Source organism: Boleophthalmus pectinirostris, unplaced genomic scaffold (genome assembly GCF_026225935.1).
Source record: "Boleophthalmus pectinirostris isolate CB_2022bp ecotype Guang Dong unplaced genomic scaffold, ASM2622593v1 HiC_scaffold_14, whole genome shotgun sequence".
Classification (NCBI taxonomy): Eukaryota; Metazoa; Chordata; class Actinopteri; order Gobiiformes; family Gobiidae; genus Boleophthalmus; species Boleophthalmus pectinirostris.
This window is the reverse complement of record NW_026571047.1, coordinates 19,664,879-19,689,266: the sequence shown is the minus strand read 5'-3', so window position 1 is coordinate 19,689,266 and position 24,388 is coordinate 19,664,879. Positions and strand designations below refer to the sequence as shown.

The 24,388-nt window shown below is 36.3% G+C and overlaps 2 protein-coding genes across 4 annotated transcripts; one reads left to right on the top strand and one right to left on the bottom strand.

Annotated features, from left to right (window-relative positions):
• The first annotated feature begins 1,916 nt into the window (after nucleotides 1-1,916).
• gucy2g (guanylate cyclase 2g) lies at nucleotides 1,917-17,388 on the top strand. Of its 3 annotated transcripts, none has more exons than XR_008631761.1 (23): nucleotides 1,917-2,252; nucleotides 3,585-3,933; nucleotides 5,279-5,388; nucleotides 5,503-5,685; nucleotides 6,298-6,442; nucleotides 6,944-7,079; nucleotides 7,160-7,263; nucleotides 8,251-8,417; nucleotides 8,496-8,636; nucleotides 9,629-9,712; nucleotides 9,919-10,023; nucleotides 10,122-10,190; nucleotides 10,827-10,995; nucleotides 11,166-11,321; nucleotides 13,209-13,386; nucleotides 13,877-14,017; nucleotides 14,790-14,982; nucleotides 15,379-15,553; nucleotides 15,675-15,773; nucleotides 15,871-15,962; nucleotides 16,028-16,135; nucleotides 16,586-16,681; nucleotides 16,801-16,825. XR_008631761.1 is itself a non-coding variant. In XM_020918339.2 (23 exons), the coding sequence occupies exons 1-23, from the start codon at nucleotides 1,917-1,919 to the stop codon at nucleotides 16,846-16,848; spliced, it is 3,366 nt and encodes a 1,121-aa protein (XP_020773998.2). In that variant the 3' UTR covers nucleotides 16,849-17,388. The 3 variants fall into 3 exon arrangements, 2 of the variants coding, with proteins under 2 accessions (XP_020773998.2, XP_055006373.1); XM_020918339.2 differs by having other exon boundaries at nucleotides 16,604-16,681; nucleotides 16,801-17,388; XM_055150398.1 differs by lacking the exon at nucleotides 16,801-16,825 and having other exon boundaries at nucleotides 16,586-16,688.
• A 110-nt stretch (nucleotides 17,389-17,498) lies between these two features.
• tectb (tectorin beta) lies at nucleotides 17,499-23,262 on the bottom strand. Its single transcript, XM_020918105.2, has 9 exons — nucleotides 23,153-23,262; nucleotides 21,861-22,051; nucleotides 20,283-20,434; nucleotides 20,105-20,177; nucleotides 19,396-19,499; nucleotides 19,242-19,325; nucleotides 18,764-18,926; nucleotides 18,153-18,231; nucleotides 17,499-17,554 (listed from the first exon to the last, which is right to left on the bottom strand). Exons 1-9 carry the CDS (start codon nucleotides 23,217-23,219, stop codon nucleotides 17,499-17,501), a joined length of 969 nt encoding a protein of 322 aa, XP_020773764.1. The 5' UTR covers nucleotides 23,220-23,262.
• Between the last annotated feature and the right edge of the window lie 1,126 nt (nucleotides 23,263-24,388).

Sequence of the window (24,388 nt, the reverse complement as noted above, 5' to 3'; positions counted from 1 at the left end):
AAGATAAGATAATTTATTGTGCGATTAATATTAGAATAGCCTGTAACATGTACCCTAACATAACTTAAGCAAACAGTAGAAATAAGCTTAAACACTTTTGTTGATATCAGAATTTAAAAGTGATGATACAGGTTATAAAAACTAGATCTATAAATAAAAAAGAGGACAGCAGCAGCTTGTAAAGATTATTATGAATATATGCCGGCGCCCTCTAGTGGAATAACAAAGGCATAACACAATTGCACGGTGCACTGTGCTCTAGTTTCACCCATACTCATTTATTATTTTATTCTTCACACACCATCATACCATTGCTGGTTTAAAATGTTATGTGCATATTTATTTAGTTATTTAAGGCTGGTATTGAGAATAAATTAACTCATGCCTAATGACTATAATTTTTATTTTTTTTAAAGGGTTGTGGAGTGTACTCTAGGTAAAATCCTAATATGAGCCTATCATATAATCTTCTTTGAGACATTTGGTTACTTATTTACCCGGTTATGCCAAAGCCATATTTTATTCTCACAGAATGGATCTGTGACCCTCGCATTTGACCCATTTATGCCACTTGAGCAAACATTCAGGCGCAGGGGGTGATCATACTGCGATATTATGGCTGATTCATTGTTTAATTTGATTTGATTTATTTATTGTTTTTCCTTGTTTTATCCTTCTTCCATCCAGGAAAGTCTCTAGCCTGATTCATCAGCCAGTTTCACTTCACATAGAAACCGTCTGAACTCGCAGTGTGATTTGTTCGCTTGACGGTAGATGGGTACTTTTGTTTATTTAACCAAGCGTTGCTATTTGGTCGTGATGTATGTAATGCGTCGCTAACGGGACTAACTGGTATATTAAGCTTTTCTGAAATCCCGTAGGAAGAAGGGCAATAATGTCTTTCCCCTTGATAAAATCCACCAAACATTCTCTTTGTTCTGGCTTTAAATCCTCAATCTCGGGAATCATTGTCAACACAGAATGTACGGCTCTTCACTGATTGACTTGAGCCCACACTTGCACTTCTGGGGTTTTTGTAAACCGTCTAGTGTATTCTGATTCCTGACCTAGTCGCTGGAGAGAAATGAAATTGAGCAGAGGCACTAGGTGGCGCCAGCCTGGCTAGAAAGTCTCACTGAAATGCCCCAATGGTAGTCTGATTCATCAGTCGGTTTCACTTCGTTTCACTTTGTAGAAACCATCTGACCTCATTAGCATTAGAATTTGTTCGCTCGACGGTAGGCAGGTACTTTTTATCATTTAACCAATCGCTGCTATTTGGTCGTGACATATGTAATGCGCCGCTAATGGGGCTAACTGGTATATTAAGCTTTTCCCAAATCCTGTAGGAAGAAGGGCAATAACGTCTTTCCCATTAATGAAACCAAATATTCTCTTTATTTTGGCTTTAAATCCTTGATCTCGGGACCACGCTGAATGTATGGCTCTTCGCTGATTGGCTGGTGCCTGAACTCGCACTTCTGAGGTTTTTGTGAACAGTCTAGTGTATTTTGATTCCTGACCAAGAAATAACCCAAAGCTAAATGACAATTTCAAGACAGTGATTAAATTAAACACCTAAAACTCATTAGAACTTATGTCATTTCAGTTTGATGTGATTATATACCGTAATTCTTAGTTAAATTTGCTCAACAATGTCCTACCATAATTCCGGTATTTTGAGAATAATTAACTCACAACAGGTCAGTTTTAATTTAGAACAAACTGTATCGCAACAAATACATTGCATTTGCACCTACTCATTCCTCCCCACCTGTCCTCCCTCTTCCTCCCTCCCCTCTGTCCAGCATCACTGGGGGGATGCTGGGGGTGGGGGTATTTAAGCCTGGTTTCCTTAGTGCAAATTTAAGAACCTTGTTTGCTCACCTGAGGGATTAACATCACCTGTGTCTACTATGATCCTTCCTTTGCTTATTTCTTTCTCTTTTCTAACCACCTCTACAACAGCAAATAACAATGGGACAAATATTTCTAACAAAAAAATCCTTATTGGTTTTCAGGCCCCGTGGAATGTATCTTACCCTTTCAGCGCGTTAAGGCTCGGAGCGGCCATCCAGATCGCCGTGGAGAAAGTAAACAAGAACCCATCTATTTTGGGGAACTACAGCCTGGATTTCGTGTTCACGGACACACAGTGCGACCCCAAAGCGTCTCTGGGAGGGTTCATCCATCAGGTGTGGAAGGAGAACGTGTCTGCGCTGTTTGGACCGGCCTGTCCTGAAGAGGCAGAGGTTTGTGAGGATAAAACGGTTCAAAATGTTTTATTCATAACAAAAAGAGGTATATATATTGTGTTTATGATGTGAATGTGTAGTTTCTTAGATATCCAGGCTACTCTGATCAAAATGTGGGTAGGATTTTGTTTTTCTGTAGCGTTCTCCTGCATTTTCTGATTATAAGAACACCAAATTATATAGAAACACTAGGTGATCAAAGTATGTGTTAAAATAAACAAAATAAATAAAATATAAAATGATTTGTACTGGAACATTTAGCCTACATGAATAGAAATTATACTTGAACCTGAACTTTACTTATAGCATGAATTACAAAAGTCACAACCTATACTTTTTATTTGAGGTTAGTGTGGCTAAAATAATTCAAATTTCTATTTCTATCAGATTTCTATTATAGGCTATGTTTATGTTTTTTATGATGAATTTATTTTTGTTTATTTACTTTAAACCAACATTTTATTTTCACATATATTTTTGATCAGATACAATTAATAGTCAACTAGATATTCTATATAATTTAGTATTCTTATCATCAGAAAATGGCACTTAAAAATAAGGAGTCAACCTCAAACTTAGGAATACGATCACACTTGTACTGGTTTGAACCTGGTTTGGGTCCAGTTTAGTGCTAAAGCAGATCTGGTTTAGTCCTGGTTTATTCCTGGTGTAGTTCTGTTACAGGTTTCGTTCCAAGTTTAGTCCCACTTAATATGTGGCATGTGTGCAAGTCTCATAGTCGACCAATTTATATGTTGTTATGTCAATTTATCTTAGATTTTGCACAACTTTTTGATCTGAACTCTGGCTGCAGTTACATGCGCACTCAAAATCTGATCATGAACACATTTTTGGAGTTATAAGACTATTAACATTTAAATGCAAACTGCAAAAACATCAGATTTCTTTTTGATCATGATCCCTCTGATCACTGGCATCAGATGTAGCAAATGTAGCAGGATCTTAAAGATCCAGAAGTCAGATAATCAGATTTTGGCGTGCGCATGTAACGAAGGATGCACCAATTCAGATTTTTCTTTTCTCTGTTCTGATATCGATGTTGATACTTTGGCCAAAGTGTTTGCCAATCCCTGATATTAACCAGTACCAGGACAGAGACAAAATATAACTGATTCCTTTTAAACATAAATGACGTATGGTGTTTTTCCCAACATCCAGTGAAATCGTCTTTACACCAGTTTATAAACCAAAATGGGATATCGTCTGAATCAATATCTTTAAGTTGATATCCAATCCATCAAAATGTACAATATCAGCGCCTACATATAACTGCAGCCACTGCCTTTATGATATTGTATTTCTTTACAGGTAACTGGTCTCATTGCATCCACATGGAACATCCCCATGTTTGGCTTTGTGGGTCAGTCTTCCAAACTGGACAACAGTTACGTGTATGACTCTTATGTGAAGATCGTCCCACCATTGAAACGCAGTGCAGAGGTTTTGGTAAAGACTCTGGAGTTTTTTGGCTGGAGATATGTGGCGATGATCGGAGGAGGGTTGGACTCAAACACATGGGACAAAGTGGATGCTCTGTGGAAAACCGTAGAAGACCCTCTCAGGAAGAACTTCAAACTGACGGCCGCTGTGAAGTTTGACACCAGTAACCCCCAGCTCCTCTATAACAACATCAAGTTTATCGCCACGGTAGCAAGAGGTAAGTCCAGTGTGTAAAATTAATATTTTATTCATTTAGAGTTATTGTGGAAAATATGTTAACACAATTCTAATGCAAACGATTCATGGGACTTTCAGGATTTTATTTTATTTTTTTCCATTCAAAAGATGTATTGCAGGGTATTTCAAATTGGGTGAATGTTAGCATTCCCTTAGAGTAGGTAGACAGCTGAGCCCACGCTCCCCTCCGCCTGGCCTACCCTACACAGACCTTTGAAGTAAATGCATCTTTTGTTTTCCTGGCAATGATGATTTTCAATAATTGACAATATATATTTTTAATATTATATTTTCATATATTTTTAAAGTGCATTCATGAACAATTTTTGCAACAGCAAATAATTTGCAACTTCATGCAGGCCTAATTGAGGCTACTTTTAACACCACTGAACATCAGTAGGATACCAGGACTAAACCAGGACTAAACCAGGACTTGAGAGCAAGATAGGTGGGTTACAGGGTGTCCGCAAAGCACAAGCGGGCAACGGCTGCACTGAGCTCTGTGGGGTGCGGAGCTCTGCGCTGATCCTTTCACCCCCACCCGACACTCAGTCCTGGTTCCATTCTGATTTAGTCCTGGTTCAGTCCTGGTTTAGTCCTAGTTCATTCCTGGGATCAGTCCTGGTTTAGTTCGCGTGTGTCGTGCCTCCCCAGTAGCTCTTTGGCGCCCCTCAGAGGAGGCAGGCCTCACCTATTGAAAGCCACTGATGTACTGTATGTTGTGTAATTTGTTAATTTATGGCAACATTTCTAATGACACATTTACATGAAAAGGATACACAGAACAGTGTATTTTTGTTTTACTTACCAGAAACATGATTTCTTAAAAAAAAAACAAAAAAACATGAATACTTTTTGATTTGACAGTTGTTGTTACATTTCAATGCACAATTCTTGTTCAGTAATTGAAGGCACTTAAAAATCTAACTATACTGTGTAAAGTGTTCAGTATCTTTGTGAATTTTCAGCTTTTACTTTACTGTCCCCCTGTGGCTTTTTCATTTCTCTAAAATATGATCATAGTACGTTAATCAATATTTTTGGACTATAATATGAGTAACAAGAACATTAAATAATTTTATGCATAGAGCTGGATCAAATCGACATAAAAATACTTCAAGTTTCATCATTTTTTACCTCAGAATATTATAAATGAACGGTTTTGGCCTATTGACTTCTAATCTAATGTTTAAAGTATTTACTGCATTAAGCTTATTGTATTTTTATAGAATGGTTAGACTTATCTTCCTATGTCAACCTATATTCCTAAAAAGGTATACATATCTATAATTGTCACCTATTGAACTTTTGTCACTGTTTTGTAGTTATTGTGGTGATTACAAACAGCGAGGACTCCATGGCTCTTTTGATGGAGGCTGAGCGACAAGGCCTAATGAACGGGGATTATATTTTCTTCTTGGTGCAACATTTTGAGGTCAGTGGCACCGTGGTGAGTGGTTCTTTATAAACACATAACAAAAATCCAAAATCTTTACAAATGTGAAAATGAATTACAATACAGTCTCACTTGAACTGTGATACTTTTCAGGATAATTTGTGGAAATACGCACTAAACAACAGAATAAACCAGGCGGCCATTAGGGCGTTTGAGATGGTGTTTGTGATTGGACAGAAATCCTACGAAGGTTACGAGTATTACGACTTCTTTGACCAAGTTTATGAAAAGCTCAAAAGTGCTCCATTCAATAGTAACCTCACATCGGACAGAGAGGTAAGGGTTAACCTGCTTGTTTCCATGGAGATGTTATACGTTTCCCTGGAATGTTCCACACTACGGCATTACACTTATCTAACCTCTAGCCCTGCTCTTCACAGATCCATTTAAGCCATGTTATAATGCTGTTACCTCTGCAAAATCATACCTGGAGTGGTTTTGTTTCATTCAGTCATGTTCGAGTAACTCTTTATTATTACTCTGTCTGCATCTCCAAAGCTCATAATGCTTTTTTCTCCTTATGATGTCATGAAGTGGTAGTTTTCAAGTTAGCGGCCAAATGTTAATGGTTAGACATTGCCAATTCCAGGGCTGAAATGATCCAAATAGGTGTATATAGTTTAAAAACATGTGACATCACAAGGTGGAAGAGCATTTTCTGTTTGAGAGAGGAACTCCTAAATGTGTGAATGAAACAAAACACAACTCCAGGTCAGAGATCAGAGAATATTTTAATATGGCCCCTTTAAGTTTAATGCCATACTGTGAGACATTCCAGGCAAAGCAATAACAACAGTCCCTGGGTCTTTCGCCGGAAAAGTTATATGCAGTGATCCTTTAAATTGATTTACACATCCCCATAATTATAATTTAACATGTACATTTCAGGTTAGTCCCTACTCTGCTTACCTCCATGACGCTGTGCTTCTTTATGCAATGGGCTTGAAGGAAGTGCTCAAAGATGGAAAGGATCCTCACGACGGACAGGAGCTTCTAATAAGACTGAAAAACAAACATAATATTCGATTTTATGGTAAATGCTTTCGTTATCACAATATTGAACACATATTTATGGACCTTGGCAGTAGAAATATCTGAAGGTAAATGTTTTTCCAAGCTTGGTGGCTGTTTAGTGGTTCAGGGGTAAATGCTGTCTGTATACAATTTTGATAAAAAATATAAACAACTGTAACATTCATCTCCAAAAAATAAGACTTAAATTGGTGAAAAGAATAATCACACATTTAACATACATTATACTCAAATTGCACTGGATATAACACAGTATAACAGAAAAAGACAATTATGAATATATAGAATTTCTAAACATTCACATTCTTTACTATCACTATTACTTTACTGACCTCTTGTGGTTCAAATTAGTATCTCAAAATCTTTCACCAGAAAATACTGTGCAATAGAAGTTCATCTGATATTTCCTGATCTAAAAACAAAACAAAAAAAATGAAATATGATTATAAATTTGTAATAATAATTAATTAATCTATAATCCATTGTGGTATTGTTATTTTAGGTGCTTCTGGGCTGGTCCATTTTGATGAGGACGGAGAGAGAAACTTGGATTATTCCATATATGATCTGCAGCACATTGGAGACACCACAAAGTTTGTCCCTATACTTAATTTTGAAAGTCACACCAAAACAGTGAGGTATGAACCCTACTCAAGTTTAACTGTACCAAACCACACATGAATTAACAATCTTGGCTAAAATAAAGTATTTTTTTCAGACCGACTGCTATGTTCCCTTCCCTGATTTGGCCAAAGGGAAAACCACCGACTGACAACCCAGAATGTGGCTTCAACAATGAACTGTGTGAATGGTTAACTAGTGGTATGCCTCTTTACTTTTATAATCAATTATTCTTTTAAGACATTTTAAAGATGGACCAGGCAACTTTTCTGGTAGTGTCACCTACTTATCTACATGGAGATGTTATCGTTTTGCCTTAAATTACATTAAATCTATTTTACATTCATTTGATTATGTTTTATTACAAAAAAAAACACCTTGAAAAATATGAAAATGACAAAAATCATTGTCGCCTATTGTGGGGGTTACCTCTGCCACCACTCCACACTGTTGGTACTATTTCATTTAATTTCATTTACACTAAGTTAATTCCTTTATTTACACTTATACTAAAATGTGTGCACCCAAATTACAATATAAGTCTTGTTTATTTGCACTTTTTTGCTTGTTTAAATGGCCGGACAGAGGACTCTTGGCAGGGACCATACACGCCAAAAAAAAGGGGGGAGCACTATTTAATTTGTTTTATTAAGTTAATTTGTCTAGTTTGTTTTAGGTCACTTTATTATCACTTATTATTTTCTGTATTATATTTATTTGCCTTTTTGTTACTTTGATTAAGTTAGTAGCTTTAGTTAATTATTTAGTGTAATTCCTCCCTCTTGTGTTCAGTTTTACTTGGTCTTCAGGTATTTAAACACCTCTGTTCTTTGTCTGGTTGGGTAAGTTTTGTTCTGTTCAGTTTGATTTGAGTTACCCCAGTTGGGCCTGGCTTTTTGTTAATGATTTACCTAATTTGAGCCTTTGTTAAATTACTTTTTTTTTTTTTTTTTTTTACTTTATTAAGTTGAAACTTGTTTTTATACCTTGTCTTTGTCTTTCTGTTTGGTCCAATACAACTCTCCATATATGTGACCTGCATCTCTATATGTAGAAAGATAAACTTAATCCTATACTGTGAAACATTCCAAGCAAAAGGATAACATCCCCATGAAGACAAGCAAGTAGCAAACCCCCCACCAGAAAAGTTACACCTTTAAGAACTAACACGTTTTGTTTTGTTCACAGATATCGCCCTCCTCATGTTGTTAGTCAGCTTCCCTTTCATTGGAGTAGTTGCTGTTTTGTGCATCGGGGTTCTTGTGCTACAAAAGCTCCGCCTCCAAACCAAACTGGACGATTCCTGCTGGTGGCTTATAAACTATAACGACATCACAGTCATCAGAGAGCCCACGGTACGAAAAATATAACACACAGATGTCAGAATAAGTGTATATTTTTATGTCTAATATTATATTGTCTTTGGCTTACAGTTGAATAGAGCTTTGTCTTTGAGCACCACATGCAGTCACAGCGGGAGTGGAGGGTCTCAGTCCAATTTCTCAAACAACAGCTACGGCCTGAAAGACAAAACAGGGAAAGAAAATGTGTATGCCAGCATAGGACTGTACCAGGTCTGCTTTTATACACTCTTGTCCTTAAATAAAATTATATAGTTTGGTGTTGACTGTCGGTAAAGTATTTCAGTTTAAGTGCATTATGTAACTTTTCCCACCTGGTGGGCTCCATGGAGATGTTACCGCTCCGCCTGGAAAGTTTCACAGTATGGCATTAAATTATCTTGTCTATCTTGCATTAATTCAGTAACTACGGATATAACAATAATGAAATATTGTGATATCGTATCATCAAAGGTCTCTCAATAATATTGTGGGCTGTCACAATATATCGAATCACAAGTTAATTTGCTTAAATGCATGGTTTTATAGTAGTAACAGCTAAGAAACATATCTACAACTACATATCCCATGATTTATTTCAGTGCAGACAACATGAAGAAATTTCACTTTTTTTAACTTTAATTCTTGGGATTATGAAAGTATTGAACTGCATTCTTGTTAAGATATTACATACATCGCAACCAAATAGCAGCGATTGGTTAAATAAAAAAGTACCCACCTACCGTTGAGCGAACAAATTCTAATGCTGTGAGGTCAGACAGTTTCCACGAAGTGAAACTGGCTGATGAATCTGGCTAATCTACAACAACTTCCACAAACTATCATAATAAATATCATACCATGAGATGCATATTTTGTGATAATATCATACCGTGAGTTTTGGATATTGTTACATCCCTATCAATAACTAGTGGTTTTATTGCTAAATTTGCCTTGAAAAGTGAAAAATGTGTTCTTACTGTGAGAGCTGTCACCTCCAGTGATCTGACCTGTTACTTGGTTTGGTGGACTCACCTGCTTGTCTCCATGGAGGTAAATAAGTTAATGCCATACTGTAGAACATTCCAGGCAAAGCTCCAAATCTACATGGGGAAAAAGCTGGTACAATCAACCAGAAAAGTTGCGCAATGCACCTTTGAAAGAAAAAAAGGTTAGTTAAAAATGATAGTAATGCATATTGTTCGTAATTATACATTGTTTTTCAGGGGAATCAAGTTGCTATCAAATACCTCAAGGATCACACAGGGATCAATGTTCAGAAGCCCTCCATTATTGCAGAGTTTAATGCGGTAAACAGTGTTAGTCATTAATTGTATGTACCTAAATGCTTTTTTTGTAATACCGAAATTATACATTCATAAATCAGAAAGAAATACTTTATCAAACCAATCCAAAATATTTACTTTTACATTGATTTGCTTTGTAAACTATCATTTTAAAGTGTAAAAGTTTATCATTTCAGTCTGATCTGAGTCTAACCACTTTTTGAACACAGATGAAAGAAATGAAACATGAAAACCTAGTGCAGTTTTTTGGAGTTTGTAATGAGCCCCCAAATGTGTGTTTAGTGATGCAGTATTGCAGGAAAGGCAGCCTCAAGGTAATAGACACAGTAAATAGATATAAATATATAGTAATAAAAATAGTAAACATAAATATACTAGAGATGATTCCCAAACACTTTTCTGTTTGTTTTAGGATATCTTTGCTTCAGATGCAGAGCTGGACAGTATGTTTAAAGTCTCCTTCGCCTATGATATTGTCAGTGTAAGTCAAACATCTTATCATTTCCTTGTACACGGCTAAAACCACCTCAAATTAAAACTAAATATATGGTGTATAACTGGTAATAAGTTGTGCATAGAGGAAAACTTCATTTCAATTCTCGCCTAGATTTTTTATTTAAATAATGGACTGAAATATTATTTAGGATTTGTTGTGCCTTGACAATTCCCATTTTATAGCAATAAAGCAATATTTCTCAATAGCATTACAACTAGTGAATACTAGTGTTATTCATTTCAATTGTGTCCGTGGGCAAGACACTTTGCCAATGTCTGAATCCGTCATATAATGGCAAGGTGTAATGAAGGCATGTATGTGGTGTGTGAGCCTGGAAAATCAATATAACCATAACCCTGCATGTAGGATAGAATAGGAAAAGTATGTACTCCAGGCTGTAGGTCATAGGGACCACAGGCTCAGATTGGCAGCCACACTTCTGTGGGGCAGGTGTGGCCTGGTGTGGACTAACTCTGCGTGTGTAGTGAAACCCCAATGCATGAAACTGTAATTGCGACTTAAAGTGTCTGGAAAAGCTCTCTACAAAACTAATGCATTAAATACAGGTGGTCATATTTGTAGTGTTCTTATATATTCCATGTGATGTTTTTGTTGTTGTAGGGAATGGAGTTCCTACATAAAAGTTGCATGAAGTTTCACGGTAACTTGAAGCCAAGCACATGTCTGGTGGACAGCAGACTGCAGATTAAACTGTCTGGCTTCGGACTTTGGGAATTTAAAAATGCTCACAAGAAAAGGATTGCTTCACTGGAAAACCACAAGTATGAAGGTCAGTATGTACAAGTGTAGATTTGTTGGCTCAAACAGCAACATGATGTAATGATTTATTTACATTTAGACTGCTTTCGACATTTCCAAAGAAATACATCTAATACATTGGAGTTAATTTGAACCATATTTTGCCTTGGTTACACATTTGTTTGGCTAATTTTGTTGTAGAGATGTACTGGACAGCGCCAGAGCTGTTAAGACAAGTTGGTCACCATTGCTTTGGCTCGCCAAAGGGGGATGTCTACAGTTTTGCTATGATCATGTGGGAACTCATGTACAACTCCAAATCTGGTCCTTTCTCCGACTTCAACTTAGAGCCAAAAGGTCAGTAGTCTACCACTGGTTTTCATTTAAGGATTAACTCAGAAATACAAATACAATTTTTCTTGTAGACAGTGCAGAAAGCTGAGGATTACGAAAACATTGTTCAAGAATATTATAATCAGAAGTGAGCTATTGAACTAAGCTTAACAAAAAGCAACTTCAAGCAATACATTTCAGTCACCAAGCAAACACGCATCAGTCCATGGGTTTTGTTTTGAGTGATGAAAAAGAGCACTGTTGCCATAGAAATAAACTATTGAACACTTTAATCTCAGACTATTTTTAGACTCTAATCCAAGCTTTGTTTTAACACAATCTGAGCCTAAATAACTGACTTAGCTGGAAATCACCTTTATTTTGAAAATCAGAGTCATGAACAGTTCACTGGTTCCTGACTGTTGTTTAAATCCATTTTTCAGACAATCTTTAAAATTGTTACCAGTTTGCTAATATGTACATTGTATCACCATGGAAACTGCTGAACATTCCACCACAGAGATGCATATAGAACACCCCCAGCATGATGCAACTGCAAAGTATCACTAGGGGCAGCTATTTGTATTTGTATTTGTATCGGTTCCAGTTTAATAGGCAAACTCCAGTATTTATCAGGGCTTGGAACTGGCACAAAATATATAGTAGTATTATTATTATTATTACCCCCTGAGGCAAACATGCAGTTTATTTACACCAGTATTTTTGCATCTTTTTGATTTGTGCTACTTTTGTAAGATGGAAGACTCACTAAAATGGCAAAGTGCACATGGGTAGAAAGCAGAGGTGGGACCAAGTTGTTGTTTTGCAAGTCTCAAGTCTCAAGTTTTTGACCTCAAGTCTGAGTCAAGTCCCAAGTCAAATACAGGCAAGTCTAAACTCGAGTCACTGGCCCATAAGTCCAAGTCAAGTCCAAGTCGTCTGCTTTGAGCTTCAAGTCATATCAAGTCTTTAAACCAAAGTACCAATTATAGCTTAGATTTCTGCAATGTATATGAATTTTAAACTAAATTGTGCTTAAAAAGTCATGGTTTATTTACATATGAGTATTTATATAAGAGATGCAGAACTGCAAATTTTTCCTTTTTAAATGTCTTTACAAGAGCATGGTGTGAATCATTAGGATCAGAACAGAAGTGCTATGGTTACTTTGTCATGAAGGATCATGTTCTATGTAGTTCCCTCTGTTTTACTGTATTGCACTGTGTATTACTGTGTATTACTATATTGTACTATATATTACTGTAGTACATTTGCAGATACCATATCACAGTACTTCAGCTCCATCTGACAGAGAAGTGGGAGGGACATGTTCTAGTTTGTTGCTTTAAAATTAAGCACCGCATTTATCAACTGTAAAGAGAAAAGTATTTTTTAAAAAAACATTTTTTTTAGGCGTAACATCAAGTCTTCTCAAGTCACAGGCCTCAAGTTGGAGTCAAGTCCTAAGTCATTGACCTTCAAGTCCAAGTTGAGTCCCAAGTCTTAGTCCATTTTATCAAGTCAAGTCTCAAGTCCTAAACATAGTGACTCAAGTCTGACTCGAGTCCAAGTCACGACTCGCAAGTCCTCTCTGGTAGAAAGATACCGAGATACTGAAGCCATAAGTTCTTTTACTTCCTTTTCATCACTTCTTGCCAAATAATGAAACAATAAAGTGAAATTGTATATATTTTATAGCACATGACATTGCGGATAGCTGAAAATCATGTTCTTGGCTAACTATGCAGATTTCTATTTAAGTTTTCCAAGAGATTCAATCATGTTACACTCAAACTGAATAAACAAATGAAGAAATGAAATGAGACATAGTGTTGACAGTGCAGAAAGCTTGGAGAGGTAGAGAAATATTACAGTGAGGTCTAATTGTCATCATGTTTTGTAATGTTTCAGAGATAATAATGCAGTTGAGAAGTCCATTCCAGGGTGAACCACTGCGTCCATCTTTGTCTGAACAACTGTGTGAGGAAAAAATAAACTCCCTGCTCCGAGCCTGCTGGAGTGAAAACCCCGACCACAGACCCCCCTTTGGGTCCATACGAAGACAGCTCAAGGAGACCAGTCCAGAAAGGTGTCATTTTGAGATTGTACATCAAAAAGATTTAATGTTGACTTTATTATGTAATCTTTTTCAATCTCAGCCTTTGGTAATACTTTATACTTTTTGACTGAGGGTCTGTCACTTCCTTGTTTCAGTGGATATGTCATTGGGCTGCCTGGAATGTTTTACAGTATGACATTAAACGGCTCTAACTCACATTTATTCAATTACAGGTGGTTTTATAGCTCAAAAATAACTAGAAAAACAAGTATTCCGACTGTGAGCGGGGTTGAAAGGTTTAATACCATACTGTGAAACACTCCAGACAAAGCAATAACATCAGTCTGTCAAAAAAGCTTTTGACAGACCCTCCACCAGAAAAGTTACACAATGCACAAATAGGAGTTAGGGTATGAATTAAGTAGTTACTAAGTGTGTGAAACGTGTGATTGAAACAAAACACAACTGGTACGTTTGTGATGACCTTAAAGTACATTGTTGATTTTTTTCATATTTTCAGTCATGCAAACATACTGGACAATATGGTGGATAAGTTGGAGAAATATGCAAATCATTTGGAGGAGGTGGTGGAGGAGCGCACCAATCAGCTGACGGCAGAGAAAACTCGTGCGGACAGGCTCCTCTCCAGTATGTTACCCAGGTACTGTTTACCATAATAAGACACAGACATTAGATGCGAGGAGTACAATTTGTAAAGTAAAGAATGTAAAAGTAATTTATGTCATTAAACACACAGTATGGCTGTGGACATTGTTTGAACAAAGACTATTTTAATTTTACATTTACAAATCAGATCTTTTTTCCCCAGTTAATTTTTTTTAAATCTTGATTCAAAGCAAATTTGTGGATTTTACATTTATTTGCTTATGGTTTATAATTTCAAAAAAACAAACAGATTTCTTTATATATATGTATGTATATATATATATCTTTTTTCAGTATATACATCTTTTTTCAGTGACTATCAAAACATGTACATTTATAATAGTAACTATTACAAACACTAGACCAGATATTGTTGCTAAGGTTGTCTCTCGTTTTATGGGGGCCCTATTTCAAATGTTTGTGGGATCCTCCTCCTATGCAAAACTACAGTGGGATCCTTAAACCCTCATACTATTCATGAACTTGCCAAAATCCTTTCAAATTCTGGAAAATGTATGTATAATGCATGTAATGCAATACAATATAGATAATAAAGATAATACATGATCTAGGGTCTTTTATCAGGAACACAACATCAGAGCAGCAGTCTTTTAAATTTAAATGTCAAAATTTGCTTTCTTAGGTTCATATCTTTAGCTTCATTTATCCACTAAAAAAAAACATGGATATAGAGCTCAGTGCATTTGCCTCATCTGCTTATAGATAAAACAGCTAATCTAACTCCATGTAATACTCTGTCTTTCCAGGTATATTGCTGATCAGCTGATGGCAGGAAAGTCAGTGGAGCCACGCAGTTATGAGCTGGTGACCATCTTCTTTTCGGACATTGTTGGGTTCACGTCCATGTGCTCCGTCAGCTCGGCCATGGAGGTGGTCACTTTTCTCAATGATCTCTACAGCCTGTTCGATGACATCATCAAGATGTATGATGTTTATAAGGTATGACATCATTACAAAGGAATATTGATCAAAATACTGAAATTACTTCGTAAAAGCCTTTTGGGTGCATTCATACATCTAAACCTCTGGGGTACATATTCCAATTATTTAGCCACAAAGCCACATTTCCCACCATGGATAAATTACTTTGTTCATTTTGGACTGTGTGATTAATCAGGATCAAACTGGAGATTATTATATTTGGCCTAGGGCTCTGTTCACAAAAAAACAAACTAAAATAAATAAATAAAAAATGCTTTTCTTTTGGGATATTGCCCAGTGTAATTTTTAGTCCAAATTTAAAACAGCAGCTTCAACTAAATGTGTTCTCGCTCCCTACTGCTGAAAAATTGTAGTATATTTTTATTGAATTACTTTATTCGTCATATTTTTCAGGTGGAAACGATTGGTGATGCGTACATGGTGGCAAGCGGTTTGCCCATCAGTAATGGAAACAAACATGCCATAGAGACCTGTACCATGGCTCTGCACTTTCTGAACGCCATAAAAGGATTCAAGATCCGCCACATGCCAAATGAGAGTCTGTCCATTCGTGTCGGGATTCATTCAGGTAAGATCAATGTATGTGGATGTTGGATGTCAGAATAAATGGTAGTTAAGGGTGCATTATGTAACTTTTTTGAATAGTATGCTACTGGCCAGAATCTACAGACTTTGTGATTGGCCTTTAGGTCCAGTTGTGGCCGGGGTGGTGGGGACAACAATGCCTCGCTACTGTCTGTTTGGTGATACGGTCAACATGGCGTCCAGGATGGAGAGTAACAGTTTACGTGAGATTAGTTTTGCATGTTATTAATGACATTGGTGGGCATTTAATATATGGATATATGTTGCTATGGTACACTCAAATTTGTATTTTTCCAACAGCACTTAAAATCCATATAACACAATCCACTGCAGATATTCTTCTTACAACTGGAATCTTTGAGCTGGAAGAAAGAGGCGAGATTGAAATGAAGGTAAGCCTATAAACTACTACGGAGCATGCTAATAATGCTGATAATTATTTATTTGTGGATAACAGGGTAAAGGGAGTCATAAAACTTACTGGCTACTGAACAGACATGGGTTCAATCCTCCTGCCATTCAACACCACTCTCCACCAGCGGACAGCATCAGACCGTCCCAAGAGGTAACACAAACTTAACTTTTATAACTTATAGATAGCAAATATATATTATGGTATATATGTCAATAAATTCTCTTTACTATGCGGCATTTTGATGATGTGGTGGGTACCTACTTGTCCCCATGGAGATGTTATTGCTTTGACTCAGACAATAATGGTCTGTCATGTCTATGGACTTGGGTCGCAAAGGTTTATGACTTTTAAAATATGAGTCCCCAGAAAAAAAGTTTGGGAAACAAAGCATTTATAGCATTTATTCAATTACAGTTGTTTTATTTCCCTCACCTACGGCAGGCTTACCACTCCACAGATCTTACCTGGTAGTGCCTGTCTCCGTGGAGATAGTTAAATTTAATTTATTACTGTGGAACAATCTAGGCAAACATCTCCATGGAGGAAAGCAGGTGATTGCCCTCTGTCAGAAAACTTACACCTTGAATGTATTTATTGCAGTTAAATTTTGCCTTATAGAAACCAGGACCATCGAAAACAGCAGATAAAAGGAAAGCTCTGATCAAACCCCAGATGACCGAGAGCCAGATGCCATCGGTGAATATTTAAAATGACCACAAGATATTTTGGATTTTCTGTGTCACTGACTTCCACTTTATACAGTCGTCTCAGGTCAGTCTATTCTGCAACAGACTAATGTTTTGTTTTTTTTATAGTATGATTACAACACAGAGGTCAGAGAGTCCAAGGTACACTTTGGTTGATGTTCAAGGAGAGATTAGCAACATTAAACATTTTCTCAACTAAATGCCTGATTAATTACCTGATTAAAAACACACCTGGAGTTGTGTTTTGTTTCATTCATACTTGTAACCATTTATTATTAGTCTGTCTACATCTCCAAAACTAAAAATGCTCTGTTCCACCTTGTGATGTCAAAAAGCGATAGTTTTCAAGTTAACAGGTACCTTTCACCTTTAGTTCAGTAGAGATTGGCAATTCCAGGTCTGAAATCATCCAAATGATTTTAGTGAAGGTGTATGGAGTTTAAAAACACAGTGGAGCACTTCCTTTATTTCCACATGACATCACGTGCAACAGAGTATAATATGTGCCCTTTAAAGCACCATGTACAAAATAATTGTTATTAAAAAATGTTAATTATATTAGAAAATGTGTTTATATTGTAATGAGAAATTATGTTTTAATGATATTCAGGCAAAGACATTTTATCAAAAAAACAATTTTATTATAGGAGAGTTGAATGTGTTTGAATGTGTATTTATTACGAGGGAATGGTGTATTGGTACAAACTTTATTGCTCAGTGAAGAACTGTCATGGTTTGTGTCTGTTTTTCTGCACTAAATAAATCTTATTGAACTGTGTGTGTATATTATGTTTGTTTACATCCATTTACAAATCAAAAAATGTATTTATGAGGACCACCATCAGCACGAGCAGCGATATCCCTGCACAAGAAAGAAAGAACCAAGTAACTAAATCTAAATCTGACCCCATGTTTATGTCATACATACCTGCTAAGTGTCCTGTGTTAGCAGATGCATTACCTGTCAAAGTAAAACATTATTAAAGGTTCTATATTACACAAAATTTACTACTGTGAAATTTTAGCTGTTAAAATGCCGTTACCTCATCAATAACAGACCTGGAGTTGTGTTTTGTTTCATTCACACATGTATGAGTAACATTTTGTTATTAGTCTGTTCACATCTTCAAAACTCAAAATGCCCTGTTCCAACTTGTGATGTTACCTTTTGTTCAGTAGAGATTGGCAGAAGTCCAGAGATTAAATTATACAAATGATTCCAGTAAAGGTGTATTGAGCACTTCCTGTATTACCATATGACATCACGAGGTGGAACAGAGTGTTTTCAGTTTGAAAAAATAACTCCGCCTCTACACACAGGGCTTGTGTTTTTAAACGTGTGTCAATGAAATAAAACACAACTCCAGATATGTTTTTGATGAGGAAACAACATTACAGTGTAAATCAAAAACAGCGTAATATGGAATAAATGTAAATATTTATAAATGAACTGCTGATACCTCTTACAAGAAACTCTGTTGTGAGAACTCCTCCGTTTGGGTCGGGCTGTGGAGTGAGGCTCCTGGTTGAACATGGGCTCTGAGGGACAGTATCAGATTTTAGAACTCTTCCCACAGCAACGATACATTCAAAACTACATAATATATCTTATGAAGTCCTCAAAATGTCGCCTATAAACCCGAAGCTGAAAACCCATAAATATGCAGAATAGCAGGCAACAACCCATTACATGAACATAACTCTAAAATATAAACAGAGTCAGCACAATACATCAACTAAAATAATAATAATAAATCAGCTTGACAACAGTGTGAGTCAGAGTCTTCATCTAGTCAAATTCCATTAGCTATGAGGCAACTATTGGTCATAAAGAAAAAAAATATTTATATTCAATCAGAAAATACAGTGAAAATTATGTTTCATTCACCTCTCAGTAATATTAATATTGTAATAAAATGTTACGTGATGCAAATGTTAATCATCTATGAGGTAACTAATGGCCATAACACAAAATAATATATACTTAATCCAAAAATACTGATTCTTTTCAAATCATCAGCATCTAATCTTCGCTCATAATAATAATATTGTAATGGCAATAATGACTCACAGGGATACAGTTGAGCCTCTCACTGTCGCAGATGTGGACCTCACAGTGCAGCCACACAGTCGAGACCTTCTCCAAGCGCTGAAACCGAAATGAGTTGAACTTAAACATGGAGCGGCTGTCTTTGGCGTTTTCAAATATTGTCACTGTGTGGTCCGATGCACAGCTAAAGAAAAGGATATAATATTAGTTTAATTTATTTGTCATCATTTGAAGTGAGCGATTATAACAAAATGTGATATGACCCAGCCTTATCTCCATGGAGACAATTGAAATGTTCCACAGTATGGCATTGAACTTAATTATCTCCATAGACACAGCAGCTGAGCTCACCAGGCCAAGTTACAGATCTGGTTTGTTCAGAGGCGATCCTCGTCACATTAAGAATCTATGTTTTCAATGTATTTCTTAAGCTTAATGCCATACTGTGGGACATTCCAGGCAAAGAATATAGAAAATATTAACTTTTTCTTTTCTTTACCTGTTAATGATCAGGCTCCACCTTTTTCTGTCAGTTGAGTATGGAGTTGGAGTGGCCCAGCAGTTGTTGATCACGACTCTGAATCTAAAACATGGAGAAGTGTGTTGTTTAAGTTACAAACTTTTACAACTGAAATAGGCCAAACTTTATTCACCTCCCACTGAGCCCTTTAGCCTCAATGCCAATGAAGACTTCAGAGCCGATCTCAGAAGTGTCAATGATGTACGGAGCATCCTTCGCATATAGGAATTTGGAGTTCTGTGAAAAAGGGCAGTTAATTCTGATGCAGGTCTATTTATTTTTGTCAAATAATGCTGCTATTAATAATAAAAGTTCATACTTAAATCTGTGATCTATCTATAGTGATCTATATTTTCTTCCGTCTACTGTATGTTGCAGCGACACACTGAATTGTCAAGGAATTAAAGGTTAAAGAAATTTTAGAAATCAAGGAATCATTCAATCAAATTGAGACACAACATAAGACTTTATATGAATGATTTTTTTTTAGGTAGGGATTTGAAGTATTGCTGGATTTTATTTATTTATTTTTTCTAGATTATATAGCAAAAGAAAATGTAATTCTGTCAACTGTAGTTTTTGAGTGGATCATACCTAGATGACTGAGGAATTAGATTATATATATTACAACTGTGAGTGTGTCTTAAAAACATGAACTCTTGTAAACAATATAGTACTCTATATTCTCTCATAGACTGAATATACAGTCTGTTCTTCTGCTTAGAAGATTTTCTTAAGTCTTAATACATTAATGTGTACTTTAATGTATACCTTAAAGCTAAAAATAATTGGTAGGCTGAAGGCGTCCCCTGGAGAATCTAAATCCACAGATCATTACTCACCGTGAACACATTCAGAGATAACTGTGACCTAAAAGTGCCTATACTGCCGTTGTTCACATAAACTGTAGCCACTCTGGAAAAAGCAGAGGGTTTAGTAAAAACACTACAAATCATTGTGTTAGACTTGAAATGTTTTACACAGAAAAGTGAATGTCCTGTGTGCTGGGACGATGCTTACCTCTGACTAAACACAGCGTTATTCACTAGGTAGGCAGCTCGATACATACAGCTGAACGTGTAGTTTACAGGCTGGTTTCTCACTGTGAGAGTTGTATCATTGGACACAATGGAGTTATAGAAGATGTACTTGGGGTCTTTGCCAGGAATGTACTACAAGAGACAACCACAACATTCAAAGTAACACACAAGTATTCCAATAGTAGACGTAAAATCAGGTTTATACAAGTTTGAATAGGAATCTGAATATATTTCTTCTATAACTCTTAAAGGCCATGTTAGAATACTCTTACATCCTCAAAAACATATCTGGAGTTGTGTTTTGTTTGAGTAACACTTTATCATTAGTCTGTCTACATCCCCAAAGCTCAAAATGCATTGTTCCACCTTGTGATGTCATGAAGCAATAGTGTTCAATTTAACAGCTACCTTTTACAGTTTTACCGAGATAGGCAGTTTCAGGGATGAAATTATCCAAATAATTCTAGTGAAGGTAAATGGATTTTAAAAACACAGCGGAGCCACATGACATCACAAAGTTAAATATGCAGGGTTTATGTGTTAAACATGTGTAAAAGAAACAAAACACAACTCTAGGTATGTTTGTGATGAACATGACATAGAAATCAGATCAGAAAATGGTGTAATATGAGCCATTTGAGGTATTTATTGTCCCTGTAGAGCAATTTGTCCTCTGCGTTTGAACCATCCTACAGTCCCGCTGGGGCAGTCTGTCTGCAGCAGTGAGGGACCCCTCTTCAGATCTTGAGCTTGGCTTAGCTGGGGGATTTCATCTATTGTGCATGTTTTGGGTTAATCTTACCAATTACATAAGCAGGATTAAATCAAATACAATTACCACCAGTTCTTGGCTGCTCAGTTTGACTATACGTGGGAAAATGTTTTTGTATATGTGAATCTTATATTGGAAAACAAAATGGTTTAGAGCCTGTATTAGGTCATAGGTTTGATTGGGTGGGTTGAGTGGGTTCATGTGCATAGCTGGAGCTGGCCCTCGATCAAAGTGCATCAAAAGTAAATTACAATAGTATGGATTGTGTTCAAAAAGTGTACTTAAAAGTTCTTATAAATTTTAGTGTGCATTGTAACTGTTTTCCACTATTATTTCAAAACTTTAACTTTAAACATGTGAAGCTGTTCATATACTTCATGTTCTATGCCAAATTAAAGGTGCACTGTGTAACTTTTCTGGTGGGGGGTCCAGCACCTGCTTCTCTCCCTGGAGATACTATCTGGAATGTTCCACAGTAAGGTATTACAATTATTTATCACTACGAAAACAGCTGTCAAAGAGCTCAGCTACATGTTAGATCTGTGGAGAGGAGAGCCCACTCACAGCAAGAATGCATGTTTTTAGGTCAACAAAAACCCATGTTAGTGAGTAAATGTGAGATGGATATGTTTAACGCCACCGGGACATTCCAGATAAAGCAATAACATTTCCATGGAGATAAGCAGGTGATAGAAGAAAGGTTACACAGTGCACCTTTAACTTTACTAAACTTACTATTTTCTTATCTTTTTGGTCGTATTTCATTTTTAAATTCTAGTCTCTCACCTCTGACTGGGTGGCACAGTACGAGTGGTTCCTTGGCGTCAGGTCTGGGATGATGAAGCGATAGTACCCCGGACTGTGGACGCCCGAATAACACACGCCTCCCAAAGACAACTGCTCGATCTCCCACCCATACGGACACTCAGGCACATTGGCAATAATAGTGTTGGGGAAACAGGACACCATCACATAGTCTGTAACAGAAAGAAGAAAATAGTTAGATACATAGCACAAAGATTTCAAGCTTTAAAACTGATTTTCATGATTTTTCTCAATTGTAACAGGAGGAAAATGTAAAATATAAGCCTTAAAAAAATCTATACCATGCATCTGAAGTTTAAAAATATATTTGTTTTTTGTTAACCATAGTCTCTGTTGTGATTAGGGCCGAGTATCATTAAGTAAGTTGCCGATACAATACATACTTTAATACATTGGCCACGATACAATACATATGTCGATACAGTCAGCTTTCGACTCGATATGATATATTTCAAAATGATTGACAGGGTTCAATAAAAAAAATAAAGGCTAAATCATCTATATCATGGCTGTGATACTAAAAGTCTTTATTAAACCACTTCTTGTGCAAAGTTCAAATGAAACACAAACATTTAAATCATCAAAACAGTGAAACTGTCAAATGTGTCGCATAAACGAGTTTTCTTCCTCTGGACAAGCAACAAAACTGTAGCGCTGTAACAAAATGCTTTAGTAAAATATACCAAAAAATACTCTTGGCGATATATCAGTACAGCAGCCCATGATATCAATACTGTATCATCACATTAAACAATACGATATATTGATATTTTGATATTTTTGCACATCCCTAGTTGTGGTTGTGAAATATTTTAGCATTCAGCATCTTAACATTTCTCACTGCTAAAAACATTATTAAAACATTACTATATCAGCAATGATCCTGAAAAATTACTGAATCAGGTATTGGCTTCCAAGTATCAATCTGTCGATGTCCTGGTTGGATGTATAAAAGAGACTATTTACTGATCATAGATGGCCCAAAAAGTCTCACAATCAGCTCTATAACACATTTGGATCCATTATGTCGTGTTTTTAGTATTTTATTATGAGTTTTTAAAGGAAATAAAAGCTAATTTCAGTCTCTGCACTGGTATTGGTTGATATTTGTTTTCATCAGATACTTAAAGCTATAGAATCATAATCAGTAGAGGAACTGAAAAAGCTGGATTAGTGCATCCCTACCTCCACCAAATAATACAGATATTTGTTCATAGCAAAAGATTTACACTAGTATTTTTGTTTTTATTTACCTGCTTTTTGGGGTGGACATGTCAGTGCAGCTGGCAACAGCATTAAAAGTCCAATGACAACTGCCATTGTGAAGCTGCAAGAAAAAGCAAAACGCAGCAATAAGACAATAATAAATACAATGAAACACCAAAAATATGATGTAGTTCTAAGCACTCACCTGTTAAAAAGTTTAGACTGGTTTGGTTTGATGTCAAAGCTTCTTCATGACGGAATAATGCAACGCTAACTCCAGTGGCTCACACCAAAAAGACTAGAAGAGGAGCTTTATACTGTCCTATGTAAAACCAATTGACTTGTATTACTTTCTCCTTTCACCACTTTCCTCTTTGGGAGGATTGGTTCGTCCATTGTGGAACTGCTCACAAAAGCGTTCTGTGCTGGTCAGACATTCACTTTTAAATTACCACAACCTCATGGGATTAAGCTCAACAAGTTTGAATCACCTTTTCAGGAATTCTGCATTTAAATTGAGAATAAAAATGACAACCATACAATAATATAGACAAAGTATTACAATATATACTAAGATAACATTAACTGGCTTTTATAGCTGTTCTGTTCGTGAAATAGTTTGAACTATTTCAGGCTTGTGTGGTTTCATTGTCCCATTTCCGAACTTGACACTATTTAACAGGCTAAACAGCACAAACCACATGTATGGATAGCTTCATAGTGCAATGTTTGGCTGATAAGACAGCCCACACTAGTTACTACTGTTCGTGATAGGTCTGTGCTCTAAATTACAGATATAAAGTTACCTTAAAGGTGCATTGTGTAACTTTTCTGGTGGGGGGTCCATCAAATGCTTTTCTTTGTGGAGATGTTATTTCTTCATCTGGAATGTTTCATGTGGTGTTAAATCTTGCTATCTTCATGGAGACCAATCCAGATCAAGTTACAGGTCAGAGGCAACTCCGCTCACAGTCAGAATGCAGGCTAGATGTTTTTGTGCTATAAAACCACTTTTAATTGAATAAATGTAGAGCTGTTTAATGTCATACTGTGGAATTATAGAAACAAGCAGGTGACAGTGCACCTTTCAGTATTTACTCCAACTGATTATTGTGCAAAACTACCTAATCACAACTATGTAGGAAATGTCCAAATTGAGATTTCTATCTCTGTGTCCTAAGAGTGACTGGACTGAGAGTGAACATGCTCAAATGAAATATTAATTTAACTGAAAACAATTTAATGATGCATGGATTCAAAGGTTTGATTATAAAAAAGCTTTA

What these genes read in the sequence shown, in the direction of transcription:
- gucy2g (XM_020918339.2), top strand. Translation starts at nt 1,917, where the DNA reads ATGATCCTTCCTTTGCTTATTTCTTTCTCTTTTCTAACCACCTCTACA. An exon ending in ACATAATATTCGATTTTATG is followed by an intron (nt 6,443 to 6,943) that starts GTAAATGCTTTC and finishes TTGTTATTTTAG; the next exon opens with GTGCTTCTGGGCTGGTCCAT. An exon ending in GGAAAACCACAAGTATGAAG is followed by an intron (nt 10,996 to 11,165) that starts GTCAGTATGTAC and finishes ATTTTGTTGTAG; the next exon opens with AGATGTACTGGACAGCGCCA.
- tectb (XM_020918105.2), bottom strand. Translation starts at nt 23,219, where the DNA reads ATGGCAGTTGTCATTGGACTTTTAATGCTGTTGCCAGCTGCACTGACA. An exon ending in TATCTCTGAATGTGTTCACG is followed by an intron (nt 19,500 to 20,104) that starts GTGAGTAATGAT and finishes CCTTTTTCACAG; the next exon opens with AACTCCAAATTCCTATATGC. An exon ending in AACAGAGTTTCTTGTAAGAG is followed by an intron (nt 17,555 to 18,152) that starts GTATCAGCAGTT and finishes TTTCTTGTGCAG; the next exon opens with GGATATCGCTGCTCGTGCTG.